Source organism: Macaca fascicularis, chromosome 6, assembly GCF_037993035.2.
Source record: "Macaca fascicularis isolate 582-1 chromosome 6, T2T-MFA8v1.1".
NCBI lineage: Eukaryota > Metazoa > Chordata > Mammalia > Primates > Cercopithecidae > Macaca > Macaca fascicularis.
The window spans coordinates 80,528,638-80,551,088 of NC_088380.1; the positions used below are offsets into that span (position 1 = coordinate 80,528,638).

Consider the following 22,451-nt stretch of genomic DNA (forward strand, 5'->3'; position numbering starts at 1 on the left):
CACATCATAGCCTGTCATATGGTTCTCTGGCTTTTCCTTAGAATTGTGTGGCCTTCTCAATTATATTGAATGCTGTTTGAAGGCAAGACTTATGTTTCTATTTTTATCATATATACTATTCCCTTCCCATCCATTGGAAATATGTTGAAAGATCCTCAGTGGATGCCTGACACTGAAGATAGCACCAAACCTTGAATATACTGTTTTTGCGTATAGATACATACCTATGCTCAGGTTTAATTTATAAAGTAGGCATAGAAAGAGATTAACAACAGTAACTAATAATAAAACAGAACAATTATAACAATTGGAACAATATATTATGATAAAAGTTCTGTGAATGTGGACTCTGTCTCTGTCTCAAAATATCTTATTGTACTGCACTTACCCTTCTTGTGATGAGGAAGGGATGGGAGTGGGACGGCATGAGATTTTATCACACTACTCAGAATGGTATGCAATTTAAAACTCATGAATTTTGTATTCCTAGAACTTTCCATTTAATATTTTCAGACCTAGTTGACCTCAAGTAACTAAAACTGCAGAAAGTAAAACCTTGGATAACGGGGGACTACTGGATTCCAATTCTATAATGCCTAATAAGTGGTCAGTAATAACCACTTATTAGGGGCTTGTTGAACTTCTAAAAGTTGTTATTCAGAGCTACAAGTGGTTCAGACATATTATAGTGTCAGCAGCTTGGGTTGGGATCAGTTGTTAATATTGGGGCACGGTGCTCTACTGTGTTTCAAGTGTTGGCAGGACCAGTGGCTATCGTGTTAGTGATCCTCTAAGGAGACTGTCTCTATAGATCTGGTGCTCACGCTAATAGTTGGGTTTGTAGATCAATAGCTGAGTGACAGGGAGGCTGGGAACTGCACACCAGCATCTTGAATCTTCCAGTAGGTAATAATTACTTGAGAAAGGAATATCCTCATAACTCTGGCAGATCCTCAGCTCACCATTGTGACATGTGAACTGGCCTGTCTCCTCTTCCACTGTAAGTCCTCGAGCCGGTAATGACCTTGGTGTCTTTTCTACAATACTGGCACAACATCTTAAGGTTTAATCTGATCTTTGTCTCAAATATTTTTTTCAGAACCCATTAAGTACGGTATCTTCCAAAAAAAGAGAAGTGTGTTGTCATAAGTTCCTGGTATTGGAAAAAGGAGTCTGTATTATTTAAAGAAGCCTTGTCTGCTTACTTAATTCCGATGCCCCTTTTCCATGCCTTCCTACCTTTCCTGGTAGTCATTCCTGGACTGAGGTAACTGCAGATTTTATAGTACTTTGGACTGTGCACTCCCCAAGGCACAGCCCCTAAAAGAATTGCCTCTGCCGAAGTCTCATAAACTTGGAATTATTTTTTCTTTAATGTCAGCAGGACTAATTCCACCCATACAAAATGGTTTGGCCTTTTCCTTCTTTGGCACAAAAAGAGACTTGGCAGAGGCTCAGATAAAGGTGAAGTTGATGAGCTCTGGCATGGGAGTGAGCTCAGCGCTTCTGGGCTTTCATTCCCCCTGTTCGTCTCATGTTCGAAATCCTCATTCCATCCAGAATGTCTTCCCTTCCCACCAGTGGCACCTAAAGATGTTTCAAATCCTGCTTCCTTTGTCTCCAACACACACAGCGAAATGCTGAATGCCTTCATTTGCAGAAAGTTACCCAACTGGAGTCACTTTAATATTTTTTTAATCTTTTTAGGTGGATGGAAGTTTGCTTAGTTGAAGAATTGCCACCAACCACTGAACTGGAAGAAGGGCTCCGGAATGGAGTTTACCTTGCAAAGTTAGCCAAGTTCTTTGCCCCGAAAATGGTATCAGAGAAAAAGATCTATGATGTGGAACAAACACGTTATAAGGTAACCAAGATCTAATTGGTTTTGGCTTCCAGTTAAAAATGAAAGTTTGGTATTTCATATCCTCTCCCTTCTTTTAGTGTTTCTGTAAGGATTTTGGGGGCTGGGGGATGTCTTTGGAGCCTGTTAATAGCATTCCTGAGGCAGCAGCAGTTTTAAAAAGCGAAGTGTTTCTATTTCTGGTCTGATGCTGAGAGACTTCTGACTTATGGGGCCTCCCAGTGCCTCCCCCAATTATTCCTTCATGGAAGTCAGTTTTGACTTTATTAGTGCCAGTAAAGGTAAAAGTGGGGGCATGCTACCACTCCTTTTTTCACTTGAACTTGTGGCCCTAAAGAGTTAGGGCCAGTGTGATAAAACAAGTAGGAAGGTCGAATGATCAGCCAACCGTTCTTTTCCATTTGATGCTTAAAACAAAATATGACTAACCATTTTGTGTACAACTAGTTTTAAGAATTGTTTCAGGACTAATTAGGGAAGCATCAGAAAATAAAAATCTATCATAGCCCTTTTAGAAACATCACAACAGCTGAGTGTGGTGGCTCTTGCCCATAATCCCAACACTTTTGGAGGCCAAGGTAGGAGGATTGCTTGAGCCCAGGAGTTCAAGGCTGCAGTAAGCTATGGTCACACCACTGCCCTCCAGCCTAGGTAAGAGTGAGACCCTGTTTCTAAGATAATAATAGCAAGAAGAAGAAGAAGAAGAAGAAGAAAGTTCAACAATAAAAACCGCACTGTTATTTAAATTTGGAAGAAGCAGGAGAAGAAAACAAAATCAAACACCAATTTTATAGTAATAGAAATCCCGATTTTTTAGAGGTACATATCAAAGTATTTAAAGATAAAGTGATACATCTAGGATTTGTTTCAAAATAATTGAGGGGAAGGTAGACAGATGATAAAAAGCTGGCCATGAGTTCATAACTGTTGAGTTGATTGATGGTTACATAAGAGTTCATTATACTATTCTGTCTACTTTTTTACATTTGAATTTATATATTCAAAAGGAAAAGGAAAAAGAAAAAGCAAATGCCAACCTAGAAGGCTCCTCCATTAGCAATGTATCTTCAAAACAGAATTTTTAAATGTCTGGTATTCTATTCTGCAATTTGTGACCTCTTGTCTGCTGCAGGTCAAGGTTTCTAAAGCTTCTTTGAAACTTGATCTTTATTTGTTTAATGCATTCAGTTCTGTATATCAATATTTTTTATCTGCAGATTTTCAAGTATTCTGAACAGTTATTTCTCTTACAGCTATATGTTGAGTATAGTTGGAAAAGGAATTATTTCCCATTTATTGCATAATTCATAGTACCCTTCACTTCTTGAGGCAAAATATATTCTTTAAATATGTACATTAAATACAGGTAGAATGTTTGAATAATCTTTAAGGTTAACAGTAGAAAAGATTACTTGTCAAATTTATTTTGAGTCTGTTTTTCTAGTCTAGTCAAAAAGGTAACCGAGCACAAGTTTTTGCTTTGAATAATGTTATAAATAAAAACGTTTACATTTTTTAAAGTAAATTTGTGTTCATGAAGTTTCACTCCAGAGTTCCAGCTCATTATAACCTTCCACAGGACTTTAATAAAACAATCACTTAGTCAGCTAAAATTAAAGTTTAGAAAATTTTTTTGAGAAATATTTTTAGAAATTCAGAGAAGCCCAGAAAAAGACCATCTGTATCCTCTCTCCACAACATAAATATTGGTTCACATTTTACACTACATCTTGTCTTTTTTTCATGGCTTTTATTTTGGTTATAATCAAGATCTAGGTCTGTCAGTACCAACACGTATGTAGACTTGATGATAGAGTTAAAGTGTAGTTGGGGTAGGCTCCAGCTTGACTGAAAGGGAATTACAGATTTTCTTTTGGCTTTCTTGGACTGTGAGAATCAAGCTGGGAAGATAGGCCCTTCATGGAAGTGAGCCTCAGAGCAGTGTGTGAGCCAGTTCTTTTCTCTTCCTGGAATATTGTATACCTTGAATATAGGAGTGTCCTTCCAGACCAGCTTGGGGCCCTCATGGACAGTTGCCTCATGGCAACTTAAATAGGTACCTTCTCCTCCTGGCATCAGAGATCCTATTATTTAAATGAATAGCAACTTCTCTTTAGGATGGGGACAGGAGAAATAATATTTGCAATTTCTGGTTATGGAATAAAATACTTGTGGGGCATAGGCAGGTGATGACATACATGCCCAAGTGAAACATCACAAGAGGGAGGCCACCCCTGCCCCATCAGATCCCTGGAAGGCCGGGTGGCACAGAGGTGATGCTGGGAGAGGGGCAGGAAGGAGGGAGGCACGGCAGGAGGGAACCGTGGCCAGCTGTGGCGTGGGAGCCCCTTCTTGCTCAGTTAAGAGAAAAAAACATAAGATGAATGGAAAGGACTCCTCTGTGGATTGACTGCAGAAAGAGGTTTGTTTGTTTTTTTCTTTATTAAATCCATGAAAGTGCCTAGTGTTCTTGATGGAAACATTGAGTGATTTGCCTTGTAATCATAAAATCTTATTTTAGGGCCTTTTCATTTCTCATACAAAAATGAAAGGAGATAAATATTAGCAAATAGGTAACTCAACTTCCTGATCTTGTATTCTTCAGGACTGAAGCATATCACATAGCCCTTTGCAAGGAGAGCTAAATCATGGGACTAAGGCAAAGATGTTGAAGCACGAGAGAACACTCAATAACCCAGCCCTAGCCCCTCATGCCATCTGGAAACCATGAATTCAGTGAACTCGGGCTCTCGCTGCGGGGTCTGCCTAGACTGTAGCCATAAAATATGTCAGCCTTGGCACTGGCAGCTTTGATGACTATCGGTTAGGCAGACAGGAGCTTTTGTGCTACCCCATTCTCTTTGTCTGCCAGCTTATGTACAACCCTAGTTCCTCATTAATTTAGGATTGGAAAGATGTCCTGAGTATTTGATTTCAACTTTCCAGTTATAAGTATTTTTTCCATGGCCACCTGTGCCGTCCACACCAGGTCTGAGTTACATGCCCATGCCATGTGCGCTGCAGCTCCTGACACAGTCTGTCTTGCACATGCCATAGTGTATTGTAAAGCGGGCAGGCACCGTATGGGCCTCTATGCCCCATACCCAGTTAATGGTGCAGAGTCTGATCCATAGTAGGTACTTGGGGAATAGCTGTTGGATAAAGGAATGAATGACAATAGTTTCACATAAGCCAAAGGATTCCATACCTTTTCTTGCCTTCTGTGCTTTATTTGGTACGTACTCAATATACTGAGTGTGACACTCTTCCTGTAAGAATGGTGCTCAAGCCTCCTGCAGAACCACCTAATGGGTGTGTGTAAAAACTGGATTCCTGGGTCCCACCCCAGACTAGTGAGTCAGGCAGAATCTCTTGACCCAGGAAGCAGTACTCTTAATAAATCACCTGCAGGTGATTCTTTTCTTCTGTGCTTCTAAGGTTTGAGTTGAGAACCACTGCTCTAATAGGTGAATAAACATTAATATAACAAATTGCAATACAGTTATAGGGAAGGAAGATAAAGGTGTACCACAATAGAAATACATATAGGGTAGAATTCATTCATCCATACAACACTTGTCAAGACCCATCGCATGTCCGGCACTATTCTAGGCACTAACGGCAGAATAGTGAGCCAAGCAGGCAAGGGCTTGGTTTCGTGGTGGTGGGGAGGCGGACTAAGTGAATTTATAGCTGTGGATTGTGATAAGCGTCTGAAGGAAGATACGAAAGCTAATGTATGGGTAGATAGCAACGGCCAGGAGATGGGCTTCTCTGAGGAGGAGTTTACTCTGAGGATGGAAGAGTGAGAAGAAAGTCACCTGTGTGCGCTCAGCGGTGGGCATCAGGAAGAACTGTACAAAGAGAGGGAGCTCATTTGTGAGAGACTTGCCACAAGGAGGGAAAGAGCTTGGCCATAGTGGAGTGGTTGAAAGGGACGGTGGTGGAAGATGACGCCAGGAAGAGCAGAGATGAGATTGCACAGCCATGCAGGCCCCATGGAGCACCTGAGATTTCGTGCTACGTTGAGGGGACAGCAATCAGAAGCCTTGTGATGCCATATGGTGCAGTTTGTGCTTCAGAAAGATCAGTTGCTGCTATATAGAGAACAAACCAGAAAGAGGATGAGAGGGGACAGAGTCCAGGGAGGGGATAATTCAGTCCAGGTGGCAGTGGCCTGCACAGACAAGAAGTGAACTACTTCAAGAGGGAAAACCAAGGGTGGATCCTGAAAAGGAAATAGAAATGGGTGGAGGGTCATGAGGAGAAGACAACTGGGTGGACAGTGGGAGATGACCAAGGAGGAGGGAGCAGTCTTGTCCATTCTAAGTGGGTTGTTGGGTGGTGAAAGGCCAGGAAGGTTTCCATGGTGGGGGCTTGAGAGGTTAGAAAGTGGTCCCAGGCAGACTGGGGCAGGCAAGAGAAAGAGGAGTGGATGGAAGGGCCTTCCTTGGGGAGGTTTCAGTCTGACAAGGTTCAAAGATAGTACTCTGAACAGCACCTTGATAATTGTAGGTTTATAATAAATTCTTGTCAAATATGTAGGTGTGCCTTAGATAGGGAAGGCATGCACACAGTGGTTAGCAGTGTGAACTGTAGAATCAAAATACTTCAGAGTCCAGCTTCGCCATTAACTTTGACTCTCTGAGCCGCGGTTTCCTCACCTGTGAAGTGGGAATACAGATTGAGTATCCCTAATCCAAAAATCCAAGGTGCTCCAATTGACGTGACACTCAAAGGAAATGCTCCTTGGAGCATTTTGGATTTTGGATTTTGGGTTGGGGGTGCTCAGTCAGTATGTCTAATGCAAATATTCTAGAATTTGTAAAAATCAGAAACTTGAAACACTTCTAATGCCAAACATTTCAGATAAGGGATCCTCAACGTAATAGCAACAGTATCTGCCTTTGTAGAGATATTGTGAGGAACAAAATGATCCATGCAGGGCACTTGGCATGGTGCCTGACAGACATGAGCATCTAATGAATATTGGAGGCAGTGTTTGTTCTAAAGTACTTGAGCAGTAAAATAAACATAATATTTGGACTTGAAGTGCAAATATTATATGGTTCTGCAAGGGAGTCTTAACCTTGAGCCTGACTATTTAGGTCAACTCAAGCATCTTACCTACTTGTGCCCTCAGTTTCCTCATCTGTAAAATAAGCAAATTTGGATAATGTTATTGGTTTCTAAAGTACCTCCTGGTTTTAAAATGTTTTGATTCCAGTGCGTAGGATGTTAGTTAGCATCCAATGATGACAACGTAGTTCCTCATCTATGCAGTTTAAACTAGATGAACTATGTTTGCTGGTGTAATAGCTCAGCAGTGGAAAAACAACATATACTTCCTGGTCCAATATCTGAAAGAAATCAGGTGTGTGGATAACAGCAACCCTTGGCTAAATCTGACTGTAGACATGTCACCTCATCTAATAGTAATATACAGGACTGGAGTGGGAAGAAAAGACTTGTTAAAGATGATTATCGTGGACTGAGATTATTTCAAGCCTATTTAGAAGACCATTTTCATTCTAAGTGAAGCAAACTCAGTAGACTGACAACGTTATTGCTGCAATTCGCTAACCAAAGTGTGTTTCTTAAGTATGCCAACATGAATCATAGGGTTCTGAAGTCAGCATTCTCAGGTAGTTTAAAAGGATGAAAGATTTGAAATCTGTCATTTCATTTGTTGCAGAAATATGACCAAGATAACCACCCTTTTCTTCAGTGCCTCTTAACATGAAGCACTGAACATTTTTCTGACCTTAAATGTAAATGAAAGTTCCAAGCCTAATCTTGTAGTGTAATAATTATAATAACTAATGTTTACTGCATTCTTAGGTGCACTTTGCAACTAAATACCTTCCATATATTCTCAGTTTAATCTCTGCAACTCAGAGAAGCATTTTGTGGCTCAGGAACCAAGGTTCAGAAAGATTTGTATCTTTCCTGAGATACTTTGCTAACAAGACCACTAAATACATGGGTGTCTTTGTTATATGATTTGGGATTGTTGGAGCCCACCAGTTTTGGAAACCAGAAACCCTCTGTGGTCAAACAAGATTAGGTTTATTTAACTTGCTGGGCAAGAAAAATGCATACCCATATTGCCACAGGGAAGAGAAATGAGTAGATTTGGTCTTGTGCTGGGTGATTCTAGTAGGGATTTAGGGAAGCAAGAGCCCATTTTCTTTTGGGTGTTGTCAGGAAGTGGGATCAATTTGGTGTCTTGGTAATTTTTATCTAAGAGGTGGGAAGATTGAATAGGAACTTAGTCATCAGTAAAGAAAGCAGAGTAGCTCGTATTAATTGGAAGAGGGGGACATTATTTTGTGGCACAGAGGGTTCTCATACCTGTCTTGGTTCAGACTCCATTGTGGATTGTTTCTATCTTGTTCTTCCATGGTCACAGATTGACCTCGTCTGAAAATTATTTGCATAAACAAATTTTTGCTGAGTTATAAACACTCAGACAGTATGGCCTGACCTGTCAAATCTCTGGACTTTGTTTATTCCTTTTCCTTCTTCCCTTCCTTCAACTCTCCCTTCCTCTACCCACTTCATTAGTAGTTAATTTTTGCCTTCCGAAGAATAATCAAATAATCTAGGTCCTGCATTCTTCTCTGGTAGAGTGTCAGCATAGGGAAGTTTTCAGATCCGGAGGGATGTAGTCTTGAATCCCACGTCAGCCACTTGACAACTACTTGACTTTAGGCAAATCACATCGTCTTTTTGGCCTATCTTTCCACATCTTTAAAAAATAGGAATTTATTCCATCGTGTGAATGCATCAGAGTTTATTTAATCTTATTCACCCACTAAAGGACATTTCCATTATTCCCAGTCTGGGTCTGTTAAAATAAAGCTGTTATGAACACTGGAAAAAAAGTAGGAATGATAATTACCTTTCAGGGTGTTTTGAAAATTAGGGATAATTTACATAAAGTGATTGGAACACATGGTTCAATCACAAATAGTGGGCACTATTAAAAAGGCATAAATATTTGTCAAATGTTAATTTGTTTATACTCTATAATTTCTAACAGCAGTGAAAATACTTTTTATATAACACACTATTAGATTGTGGAAGGTAACAGAAGGTGGGAAGAGCCAAACTTTCTGAGTGTGATTATCTACTACTGAATGTTAGTTATATGGTAAAACTCGCTATAGTTATTGTTTTATATATTTATTAAAAAGTATAATAAATAGATGACATTGTGCTATGCATTTAACTAGTGAAAAACACAAGATCATTTTAAAGTTCTTAATGGTTCATTCCTGATAAACTTTTATGAGCTACAGGCAAGAATGCTATACTTATAGACTGTGCAGAAGGAATGACTATCTGATGAGGGCTATAAAGAAGAAATGGAAGATATACAAAAACTATTTTTATTGTAGGAGCAGGAAAAGATCTTGTTAAATATTTCTGCTAAAGATTTGCTTCTTATATAGAAGGCCAGGATCAGGGTTAAATCAGAAGAATCAATACTAAAATTAGTTCTGAATTGTAGGATGGTTTATGTTTTGTTTTTCTCTTTGTATTTTGCTACATTTTCCAGGTTTTCTGCAGAAATATTATATTCATGATTAGAATAAAAAAATGTAGTCTTCTAAAAATCCTGTCTTTTTCTGAAGTTGCTAGGCCTCTCAGCCATGGTTGTCAAAATCTGGACACCATACGTGTGTGTATGTGTGTACACACCCATGCCTGTGTACATGTGTCTCATAAAACATCCTTAAGCATGTGCTAGACATTAAACAGTCTTGGAGATTCTAGTTCAGAATTTACCTCAATTGTGTGAATTATGGAAATTCATGGTTCATCACAGATGGTTGGGATGTTGCCAAGATACAGTCTAGCCTCCTTTAGTGTGTCTCTGTTTTATGTGAACATTAATAACTCTGTTCCAGGAGAAATACAATTAAAAAGCATCCTGTACGTGAAAAAAGTTATTACAAATGACTCACTTTTTGTGTGGTTCCTTCTCTCCTTTTTTCCCTCCTATCCTCATGTTAGAAGTCCGGCCTTCATTTTCGACACACGGATAATACTGTCCAGTGGTTAAGAGCGATGGAGTCCATTGGTCTACCCAAGGTAAGCCTTCACACACTGGAACCTGAACTGGAAAGGCAAAGAGGTAGTACACAAACACCTCTTTATGAGCAATGACTTTGGAGACTGGGTTATGTTAATGTAGAAATGAGAAATGTGAGGACTAAAAAATATGGAAAGACTTATCCAAAGGAATGTATGGCAAGAACTCAGAATGAGGGATATGCACAGTTTGAGAGTAGCCAGGTAAAAGTGTGTACAAAATAAAGGCAGAACAAGCTATAGCTGGTAGATAGTTGAGCTATCTAAAATAGCCAACTCCCTTTCTTGTATTGCTATTTATACATAAAGATTCTGAGTCTCAGCCAGTTGTGGTGGCTCATACCTGTAATCCCAGCACTTTGGGAGGCTAAGGTGAATCACTTGAGGCCAGGAGTTTGGGACCAGCCTGGGCAACATGGCAAAACCCTGTCTCTGTTTAAAGAAAAGAAAGAAAGAAATCCCGTTGTATTAGTATATATTTTATTACTGTAATAATTATAAATGTATTTTTTGTAAATTATTGTTATTATTTCGAGACAGAGTCTGGCTCTGTTGCCCAGTCTGGATTGCAGTGACTTAATCGTGGCTCACTACCACCTCCACCTCTCACGTTCAAGTGATTCTCCCACCTCAGCCTCCTGAGTAGCTGGGACCACGGGCAAGTAGCTGCTCCACGCCCAGCTAATTTTTGTTTTTGTTTTGTTTCTGTAGAGACAAGGTTTTGCCATGTCGGGCAGGCTGGTCTCAGACTCCTGAGCTCAAGCGATCTGTCCGCCACGGCATCCCAAAAGTGCTGGGATTACAGGGATGAGCTACCACACCTGGCCTATAAATTATTATTATAAATCATTATATCACTTGTAAAGGCTAGGGGGTTATAGCTCTTACTCCTAAAATAGATCTCCTAAATATAATTTACTCAGCAAACAGTCAGCGCTTGTTAAATTCGAAGAGCAGGCATCCTAAAGTCTGTGAGAGAATTAGGCAAGGGAAGGAAATGAGGAAATAATTACATTTGATAAAAATTGTAGAACTATTTTTTAAACTTGTTATTTTGAAATAATTATAGAATCACAGGAAGTTGTAAAAATAGTACTTCTATGTGTATCCTTCATTCAGCTTTCCCCTGCTGGCGACATCTGACTGCAGTACATGTTAAATTGACGTTGATGTATTAATGTAAACTAGACTACAGACCTTTCTTCCATTTTCACTATTCCACATGCAATTGTTTGTGTGAGTGGGCTTGTGTGTGCATGTATGTGTGATTCTGTGCACTTTTATCCCATGAATAGATTTGTGTAACCACCACCACAATCAAGACACAGACCCACAGAAGAGTGGTCCTTCTGATTGCATCCCTCCCCCAGCCCTGTTCCCTGGCAACCACTAATATGTTCTCTGTGTCTATAGTTTTGGCATTTTGAGCACAATATATAAGTGTAATCATATAGCAGGTATCCTTTGAATCACATTGTTCCACTCTGTATATGGCTCTTGAGACCCAACTGGGTCAATAGTTTGCTCGTATATGTTGCTTAGTATGTGCAGCTATTTTTTTTTTTTTTTTTTTTTTTGAGACAGTCTCACTCTGTCACCTAAGCTGGGGTGCGGTGGCGCAATCTCGGCTCACTGCAGCCTCCGCCTCCCAGGTTCAAGTGATTCTCCTGTCTCAGCCTCCCAAGTAGCTGGGGTTACAGGTGGGCACCACCACACCTGGCTATTTTTTGTATTTTTAGTAGAGACAGGGTTTCCGCATGTTGGCCAGGCTGGTCTCGAACTCCTGACTTCAGGTGATTTGCCCTCCTCAGCCTCCCAAAGTGCTGGGATTACAGGCGTGGGCCACCATGCCTGGCCTATACAGCTATTTTTTAAAAATTATTTAAGTGGTCTCGCTGGAGGTCAAGAGGATAAGCTACTGACTTATGAAGACCTCTGTTGTGCCAGGTGTGCAATGAAAAACACCCACCACCACAGAAACAGAAGATTCCTTAAATGTAATTTATTAATGCCTATTTTTAATATAATTATGCTCGTATCTGTTTTAGGTCAGTCTCATTTTATCTTGAAATGATCAATGTTTAAATTTTGTTCTGCCATTTTTAATCAAACTATTTTGTCTTCTCCTAAAATGCCCAGAATGTTAAATGCTGTTTCCTTCTAGGAACTGGCTGTAATACATAATTCATGTTTCTGGATTGTGATTTAGCAACTACTAACTAGAGACTGGGTGATAAACAGATTAATAAAAAAGGAATTTAAACAGAATTGTTTTGTATAAGGCAACATCAAATTCAGATCATTTCATTAGATTTGATAGATCTGATGTAAACCTTTTCAAATTGTGTGTATTTAGGGCCAAACAAATGGTGTTATATAGCAGGTTTTATTTTAACGTTGGTTTTTATTATGAAGTCATTGATATATTGCATTACAGGGGCAACAGACTGTATACTAAGTTGACTTTGATGTATCATATTTAACTAGTATCCTTTCATTTATCAATAGTAAGTGCTTACTCTGTGCTCAGTATCATGCTAGGTGCCGGAAATACAATGCTGCATAAAACATTCTGGTGAACGATAAATTGATCTCATCTCCTTGCTGAAAGAAGATATTTATAATGGCTTTCCAGGAGAAATATAAATATAAAAGGTTCTTGTTTAAAGAAAAGGGGAGAGGCAATTGTAGTTGTTCTCTGCTTACATAGAGAACTTTAAACCGGTAATACTCTTTCTTGTTGTTTTTTGAGACAGAGTCTCGCTCTGTCGCCCAGTCTGTACTGCAGTGGTGCCATCTCGGCTCACTGCAAGCTTTGCCTCCTGGGTTCAAGTGATTCTCCTGCCTCGGCCACCCAAGTAGCTGGGACTATAGGTGTGCTCCACCATGCCCAGCTTTTTTTTTTTTTTAATTTTTAGTAGAGACGGGAGTTTCACCATGTTGGTCAGGCTGGTCTTGAACTCCTGACCTTAGGTGATCTACCTGCCTCTGCCTCCCAAAGCACAACCATGCCCAGCTAATACTCTTCTGAATTTAGGGATCCTCTTCTCATTGACACTTTAGTAGCAAATGTGTTAAAGGAAAAGTGGAAAGGCTTTTTAAATTTCTTAGGCTACTGCCATTTCTTTAAGTACTTAGTAATTATACATGTTGTAGCTCAAGTAACTTTGCTTCTTTCTTTTCTCAGCTTTTCTCAATGACCAACAGGAAATCGCACTTGAGTATCAAGTGCTACCATATGATACATGATTTTAGTTTTTGATGTCAGTTTTTATAAAATATTTACTTAAAGTAAATAATACCTAAATGATTATCTTAATTTTAAAAACCTCAAGCTTAATTATTTTTTGTGTGTTCTTAGGAACAGAGAAATTTGGTGCCTCACTCTGAAATCTGTTTCTTTTGTTGATTTGTTTGTTCATTTGTTTTGTTTTGAGACGGAGTTTTATTCTTGTCGCCCAGGCTGGAGTGCAGTGGCACGTGCTTGGCTCACTGCAACCTCCACCTGCTGGGTTCAAGCAATTCTCCTGCCTCAGCCTCCCAAGAAGCTGGGATTACAGTCATGCACCACCATGCCTGGCTAATGTTGGCTAGGCTGGTTTTGAACTCCTGACCTCAGGTGATCCGCCCACGTCAGCCTCCCAAAGTGCTGGGATTACAGGCGTGAGCCACTGGACCTGACCTGAAATCTGTTTCTTATCAGGCTGTTAGTTTCAAGTTTAAGAAAAAGAGTATGAAATAGTATGTATGATAAACCCCCGTGACACACATTTACCTGTGTAACAAACCTCCACATGTACCCCAAACCTAAAATAAAACATTTTAGAAGAAGAAAAAGAGTGTGAAGGTGTATTCAAAACTTTGATGTTCAGACCTTTCAGTCTAGTGATTTCATATTTAGATGATTATCCAAAATAATCAGATGCTCAGAAAATGCAGAAATATTCATCATGGTGGCTTATAATAGGGAAAAATTAGAAGCAAAACAAATGTTCAACCATGGATGACTGTCTAAGCTATGGTTCAAAAATATAAAAGAATCATATACATCTATTAAAAATAATCTTATAGAATAATGAAGGGGATGGGAAATAGTTGTGTTCTGTTAAGTGTTTTGAACAGGTTTACACTAAGTACAATTTTGTTTTCACACGCACACATATATATAAACCTAAAAAAATCAGAGACATACAGAAAAAAAGACCAGAAGAAAAATAGGGACAAAATTGCTAATAGTGACAATCTGGGAGGTGTGGTCATAGGTGTTTTTCCTTTACACCTTATATACTTTCCAGATTTTATTTGGTGAAAATGTATTACTTTAAACAGATTTTTAAAAATGTGTATGTGTTGTATATGCCTGTATACATGTGTACAGAGCACATATGACAAGATTTTAACGATACAATAAAGTGGCTAATAAAAAGGACACCCTTCTCAGGCTCATGGGACCTCTGGGAAGTCAGGAGTGTGAAGGCTACAGGAGGCAGAGCCCACATGTGCTCATATGCCTGTGAAATGAAACACTACCACTAACACTGTGGACACAACCTTCTTGGAGTAGCTGGCTGGGGACCGCACTATCCTCCTGTGGACCACTCTTAGGCGTGCTGTCAGGCAGGGGTCCAGATACAGTGATTGGTCTATCTACAGCAAGATGAAGCAATGGCGGAGAGGTTCCTCTATATTTAAATAATTATAGGATAGCAAGGACAATCAAAATAGGATCATTTTGGGAAGTAAATACTTGTGAGAAGCAAAACATATAATAAACATTGTTTCTTTTGTTTTCCAGATATTTTATCCAGAAACAACAGATGTCTATGATCGGAAAAACATACCAAGAATGATATATTGCATTCATGCACTGAGGTAGGGGGAAAATACAGCTAAAAGACGCTCTAAGAAGTAGATTTAAATAAAACTAAAATTTCAATTTTAAAAGAGGTTTTAAGTTACTTTAATAGTTTGAAGAACTTTTTATTAGATTCCATTGTTTTGGATTTGCTAACACAAAATTAAAATAATGTTCACATATAAGTAGTCCTTGAACTTGAAAAATGTTTTTCTGATTTTTAAATCTAACTCACATTAGAAAACCAGAAAATGAATGAAAACCATTAAGTATAATAAAGAGAGAATTTAGGTTGAAACTTCTAGAAATCCAACTGTAACGTACTACTATATTCTTGAGTTACGACCTAGTTTACAAACATAATGCGAATATATCAAATGAGCAGCTTTAATAGTCATTATAATTTTGGTTTAATGAGTAAAATTATAATTTAGTTCAATTCTTACAGATTAAGAAAATATAATGGTAAGAATACTTTCTTTTGATCTTTTGTTCAATAGAATTTGTACCCTAAGGATAAAGAAGAAAAATAGTAGTTCGTGTAAATTAGTCAAATCAAGACACATTCATTATTTTAAAGCAGTTGTTCAATAACTTGAATTTTGAAAATGCTGAAATTCTGCTAGTTCACAGATTACATTTTATCTTATTGGCCTGGAAGAAATTTGATTTTTAGATGGTAACAAAGATTATTCTAAAAATCCAGTTTGTGGCTATTGTCTTGAGTGTACACAGGTAATGGTTTTGGAAGACTTCATGTCTGATTACATTTTAAATTACTTTTAGAACATCTGCCTTGTGTTTTTATCACTAGAAGTCATTTTCCTGGCAGAGTACTCTGCCTAGAGGTTTACATTGACTTCTTCCTGGCTCTTTTCCTCTCCAAAGGAAAATGCTTCTACAGTAATTCATTGTGGTGTTGGCTTTCTAGAGAAGAAATTTGATTATGTCATGTAATTTGACTTTTTCCCCTAGTCAGTACTTACGGGATTGCTTTGGAAGATGACAATTGCTAGAAATAGAGACCAAGTATAGGTGCCTTTGCTATGATTTTTTTTATTCTAATAACTTAGAACAACTGGTTAAAAAAAGAAAACAACGATAAAAACAAACCTACTTCAATGCTGCCTTCTCAGATGTGGCTAGAGTATCATTGTGCCACAGGTTTTCTAAAAGCTGCTTGTGCAAAAGTGCTTATGTTGAGGAATATTTTCAACCTCTGTTGCCCAATATTCTTTATTAAATATTTTTCAGATCTTAAAATGATCACTTAACACTGTAGTTAGTACTGGGTCTGTGACCTGCTAAGCCAGCCACCACTAGTTAATGCCATTGCTATATGTGTGCATCATAGTGCTAATCTCTAGTTCTGTCACATGCTCATGGGCTATCTTGTGTAAGTTTCAACTGATTTTCTGAAGTAGACAACTGGGACATTCATGTTAAGGAACTTATAAACAAATGGTATGCTAAGTTCCTTTCTGGTGATATCATGGTTCTCCTAAAGGAGCTATATAGAGCTGCACTTAGACTGACATGAGTGTTTGCCATGATGTTAACAATGGCTTGAATAGCTTGGTAAACAAAGAAAAAACAACTTTTCGTTTATTATTGCCAATTGTATACAAATATTGATGTGACATTTTCCAGGACTGTGTTTTTTAGTTACTCATCCTAGACATCTGCATTACTTTTACTCATCCTGGAGGGGATCCCTCCTGGGGCATGTCATGCACCAGATCTGATCTTAAGTAGGATATTTTATCTTCAAAAGCAGTATTTATTTAGTAAATAGCATTCTCCTCACTTTTCTTTGTTCTAAATTATTGTATAGCTGCCTCTCACTATGGAACTGAGAAGTCCCAAGTGTATCTGAAGCTTTTTCCACCAAAACTTGTTCCTGCTGTGATTTAAAATGCAGTCAGTCACTCAAAAGGAGGCTGATATTCTGTTTTGTTGTGCAACACACATTTGGAAGCTGAGGAGCAATCCTCTAATAAATACAGTGGGTTTAATAAAGACTCTTGCTGCATAGTTAGAAGTGATGATGGAAATGAACTAACCTGTCTTCAGTTTTTATATCCTGGTTGCAAATACAGCACTGCTACTGTATTTGAGAGTTGTTATTACCTGATAGAGTAATTAGGCAGGTCAGAGATTCTGATTATAGCTGAGAAGCCAGCAAGGAAATTTCCTCTAGGAAGTTAAGCTTGCCAGGCGCTCCCTTCTTCCTGCCCCAGCCTGTGGACCTGACTTGATCTAAAAGTTAGCTCTTAGCCCTGACCAAACTTGTCTCCTATTCCCTGTCATCATGATTTGGGCTTAACAACCTAACTTCTCCTGGGTGCTTACCCTTGCTTCCTGTTTGTATCTGTGTTTCCCTTTTCCTGCCTGCCCCTCACCTTTTCGTTTTATTTCTGATCCCAGTCTCGTGTCCTACCACTCACCAATCGCTGTGTCAGTTTAGCTTGGTGTTCTCAAGCCAGACTCCATGAACATTACCACAGCAGCAAAGGGGGGAAGTTCTCAAGCTTCACCTAATGTAGACAGACTCATGTTAGTGGTGGATGGCATCTTTTTTTTTTTTTTTTTTTTTTGAGATGGAGTCTCACTCTGTCACCAGGCTGGAGTGCAGTGGTGCCATCTTAGCTCGCTGCAACCTCCACCTCCCAGGTTCAAGCGATTCTCCTGCCTCAGCCTCCTGAGTAGCTGGGACTACAGGCATGCACTACCATGCCCAGCTAATTTTTGTATTTTTAGTAGAGATGGGGTTTCACCATGTTGGTCAGGATGGTCTCGATCTCTTGAGCTCGTGATCTGCCTGCCTTAGCCTCCCAGCGTGCTGGGATTACAGGCATCAGCCACCACACCCGGCCACATCATTCTTTTTCTAAAGAAATGTTTGTCTTTTTCTCATTTTTTTCAAAAGTAATGTATGCTCATTGTGGAAAAAAATGGAAAATTCTGGAAGAATATTAAAGAAAAAGCTAAAATACCCACTATCTCAACACCAAGTCAAAAACCACTGTTACTATTTTGATATCTTTGAACTTAAAGTGCATACTGCCTACGGCATGTTTTATTTTTGTGGCTTCTTTTGGAATGTTATAAAGCCTCTGCCTTGAAAAGGAACCAGTTCGAGAGTGAGAGCCTTGCTAACTAGTTACTATACTAATTTTTTAAAAATATCTGGAGGCCTTTTATGCAAGGATAAGAAACTTTTTTGACATGTGGTTTAGTGCCCACTTTATTAAAGATTTATAATAAATGATATTAAACAACTGTTATTTGTTTAAACAGTCATGCAAGTGAATTCCTTGAAAGAACTGAAATAATTTAGTAGAATTAATGTTTTGAGTTCTTCAGATACCTTAAAGAGCAGGTGAAATGCCCAGGTACGTTATTACAAACTTACGACAGTGGAAGCTATTCTGTAAGGCCCATACTGCAAGTTTCACTTATTTTGTTTATTATTTATAACTAGTTTTGAGTTGTCCTAGGCTATTATGTTATTTTGATACCTACCCAGATTGACATAATCTTCATGGCACCAGAAACAAAAGAATACCCCTTCAGACCTGCCATGATTACAGATCTGGGTTTCGGATGGATCACCTGTGGGTCAGAACATGGTGCAACTTTGGGTTCTTCTCCCATGGTGAGTCAGACCCTGGCCACAGGCATTAGGCTAAACTTTCCTTGTGTTTTTTGGTTTTTTTTTATTTTTTAATCAGACCGCATTTAAGTACCTGGCTTTCAGGTAGGTTTTTATTTACAGTCTGGTCCCTGCCCCTGCCCCACTTCCCCATCACCCTGAAATAATTTTCTTTCTTAAGTCTCACTTGACCAGCATTGTATAATCCATTGTCCTGTCATAATGATATATTGGCCTGATCCATTAACATTATTAAAAGCTTATGTATGCCTTTTAAATATTTTTTTTTTTAATTAGTTGTGCTTTCTAGAGTTTTTCATCCCCTGGGAGACAAGGGATTGACTGTATCCAGTGATCCTTAGGCTTTGGGGCGGATTTATCATCTCAGATCATGTTTCTAGTCCTGCCTCCTCTTAGTTAGTGGATGTGACCACCAGTGCTAGACCCTCTTTCTACCCGGTGTTTCTGTCACCACCTATGCTTCTTGGTTCTTCCTTATCTTGGGGCACTTCCTTTGTATTCTGGGACTATTTAGTTTACTCAAAGTTCCTGGTCTTTATTCTTTCATGTAGTATAAATAGTATAAAAATATCTATATATAAACAAATATAGGCCAGGCGTTGTGGCTCATGCCTGTAATCCCAGCACTTTGGGAGGCTGAGGCAGACAGATCATGTGAGGTTGGGAGGTTTTTTTTTGAGACGGAGTCTCCCTCTGTCGCCCGGGCTGGAGTGCAGTGGCGTGATCTCGGCTCACTGCAAGCTCCGCCTTTGGGTTCATGCCATTCTCCTGCCTCAGCCTCCCGAGTAGCTGGGACTACAGGCGCCCGCCACCACGACCGGCTAATTTTTTTTTTTTTTTTTTTTTTTTTGTATTTTTGGTAGAGATGGGGTTTCACCGTGTTAGCCAGGATGGTCTTGATCTCCTGACCTCATGATCCACCCGCCTCGGCCTCCCAAAGTGCTGGGATTACAGGCGTGAGCCACTGCGCCTGGCCGAGGTCAGGAGTTTAAAATCAGCCTGGCCATGATGGTGAAACCTCGTCTCTACCAAAAATACAAAAATTAGCCAAGTGTGGTGGCAGGTGCCTGTAATCACAACTACTTGGGAGGCTGAGGCGGGAGAATTGCTTGAACCTCGGAGGCAGAGGTTGCAGTGAGCCGAGATTGTGCCATTGCACTCTAGCCTGGGCAACAGAGCAAGACTCCATCTCAATTTAAAAAAAAAAAAAAGCACGGTGGCACACGCCTGTAGTCCTAGCTACTCAGGAGGCTGAGGCAGGAGAATGGAACTGGGAGGCGGAGGTTGTGATGAGCCAAGATCGCGCCACTGCACTCCAGCCTGGGCAACAGATTGAGACTCCATCTCAAAGAACAACAACAACAACAAAAAAAAAAACAGATATAGAAGGAACAAAGTACTTGTGTTTTAATAATGCTCCCCAACTTGTTAAAGTCAATAGAAATACACTTTCGCTATTTATCTCTTTTTTTATTACAACTTCCTTTTTGGACGTTGTATATTATTCTCTTGATTATTGTTTTAAACCTGTGGCCTTTCTCAGACTTAACCAAGATTAATATCTCTTTCTTTTTGATGAACCAGATTGTTTCAGCTTGGTCAATCTGAGCTCTTTCTGGCCCACTTCCTTGTCCTTCTAGCACCGTCCCTGACATTCTTTGAAACTGACATTCTTTGAAATATCCTTGTTCGTGGTCACAACGGGATGTTCCGGTCCTATCCTGATTATTTCTGCTTCGAGATGTGGAACCAACCACTCTTTAGGGAATCCTCTTAAAAGTCGGGTGTTTATATTGGTTTTTCAAATTTAACCTTATTAGCTTACTGGATTCTGCTTTTCTTGCTGTCTGGTTTATTTGACCATTGAGATTCTTCTATATGGGCAGCCACAAACTGAAGCCATGTCTGCCTCTCCTCTGTGATAGGATTACTCTTCCTGCTGCTGATACTGTAGCTATGTCACAGCCGCCATGTTTCAGGTGCAATGGTGATGCCATGGCTCTGGCAGACCCACTTCTGCTTCACCAGCCATCGGAGTACCCTGGCAGTTTTGTGGAGGAGAGTTCGTCTAGCCAGCTCCCACACAGCCAGGTGGCTGTCTTGCTTCCCAGGTGGCCTTTGAACCTGCTCCTCAGGCATTAATGCATAACTTTCCTTGTCTTCACACTCTGTTCCCTTAGAACCCTTTCCTTCCCTAAGAAACTGATTGAACCCTTATATCAGATTGATTATATCTCTAACAGTGAACATATTTGCATTTATAAATAAGATTTCTAAAGACAGTTTCTTAGCCCAAAGGACAGGCTCTATTCCTAGGTTCTCAGAAGGGATATCTGGAGATGGCAGTATTTGGGAGTAAGGTGAGGGAGGCAGTTGCACCTGCTTATTTCTTTCAAGTCCTTCCTTGTTCAGAATTCTCTGTGCTCTGAACCATTCCCTTCCCTTTCCTCCTCTTTCTGTCCTAAATTAGTATAGCTGTTGTGCCTTTCTATCTTCCTAAATTCTGAGCTCTTAAGAGTCTGTGAACCACATCTTGTTACCTCATATAGCTTATGTGCCATTGATTCCAAGTTAAAGTCTCTGGAGTTTGCATATTTAACTCTTCAGGAGGTTTAACTAAACTAATTTCCCTATGATAAGGCTGCCTCAGGATTCCTTTGCTTTGGGGCTGAAAATTAGGTATAGAACCCTGGATTTTGATATGATATTGGCAGTGATATATGTGACTAAGATGGAAAATTTTGGCTCAGTAAATAAAACTATTTCAAACATGGAGTCTGTGTGGGGAAATTCTGTGTGGGGAGATTCTTGGCATTGGAAAAAGTAAGAAAACCACTTTGATAGGTTATCATTAAGCGTTTGTATACAAAGGACACATTTTTATAACAAAGAATAGTAAGAACAAAGGCTAACACAAATGGAGCTTTTAACTATGTGCCTGGTACTGCACAAAATACTGTGCTGGTATAATCTCATTTTATCTTCATAATGTATCTGTGCAGTGGTCACTATTATTAGTCCCATTTTATTACCAAGGCAGTTGAGGAATAGAGAGGCTGCCGAAGGTCACACAGTTAGTAAAAACCAGGAGGTGTGAGAAATGAACCTGTGCTACTATGAATTCAGCCAGCCAATGGCTTCAAAAGAAGTCAATTATTTCCCTACTTCTAAGAAAGTTAAAAGAACACCGGTATCAGACTTGAACTTCAGCACAGGCCTCTCAGCTCTTAATATTTAACATGTTTTAAATGAAGAATCATGGAACTTGAGAACGGGAAGGGCCTTGGGAAGTTATTGTAGTCTAAGTCATTATTTCACAGATAAGGGAACTGAAAGCTTGGGTGACGTGACTTGCTCTTAGTCACACATTGAGGTTTTACCAGTTTGGGGGCCAGGATTCAGGGCTTCTGGATTCTAGTCCCATGGTCTTTCCGCTCTACCATGAGGCTTTGATATACAAACATTCATCCCACATGTTATGGTACAAAATGAGCTATGCATAATGTGATCCAAGAAAGCTGAAATAAATTTAGCTGCGGGCCGGGCGCGGTGGCTCAAGCCTATAATCCCAGCACTTTGGGAGGCCGAGACGGGCGGATCACGAGGTCAGGAGATCGAGACCATCCTGACTAACATGGTGAAACCCCGTCTCTACTAAAAATACAAAAAATGAGCCGGTCGTGGTGGCGGGCGTCTGTAGTCCCAGCTACTCGGGAGGCTGAGTCAGGAGAATGGCGTGAACCCGGGAGGCGGAGCTTGCAGTGAGCTGAGATCCGGCCACTGCACTCTAGCCTGGGCGACAGAGCGAGACTCCGTCTCAAAAAAAATAAATAAATAAATTTAGCTGCTGCCTTTTAAGTTTGCATTTCATTACTATAGTACCTTTTAGTGTATATCTTGAAAGTAGTAGAAAAAACTAATACCACTAGTTTTATCTAGAAAGTGGTAGAAAAAACTAA

The 22,451-nt window shown here is 39.6% G+C and overlaps 1 protein-coding gene across 3 annotated transcripts in view; it reads left to right on the forward strand.

The window, feature by feature from the left end:
- IQGAP2 (IQ motif containing GTPase activating protein 2) overlaps positions 1-22,451 on the forward strand; it is a 310,898-nt gene that overhangs the window by 159,875 nt on the left and 128,572 nt on the right. For all 3 annotated transcript variants that reach the window (XM_005557201.4, XM_045393897.2, XM_045393896.3), the window contains 3 exons: positions 1,708-1,864; positions 9,884-9,961; positions 14,757-14,833. In XM_005557201.4, coding sequence (XP_005557258.3) covers positions 1,708-1,864; positions 9,884-9,961; positions 14,757-14,833 — 312 coding nt within the window. The remainder of the gene's footprint in view (positions 1-1,707; positions 1,865-9,883; positions 9,962-14,756; positions 14,834-22,451) is intronic.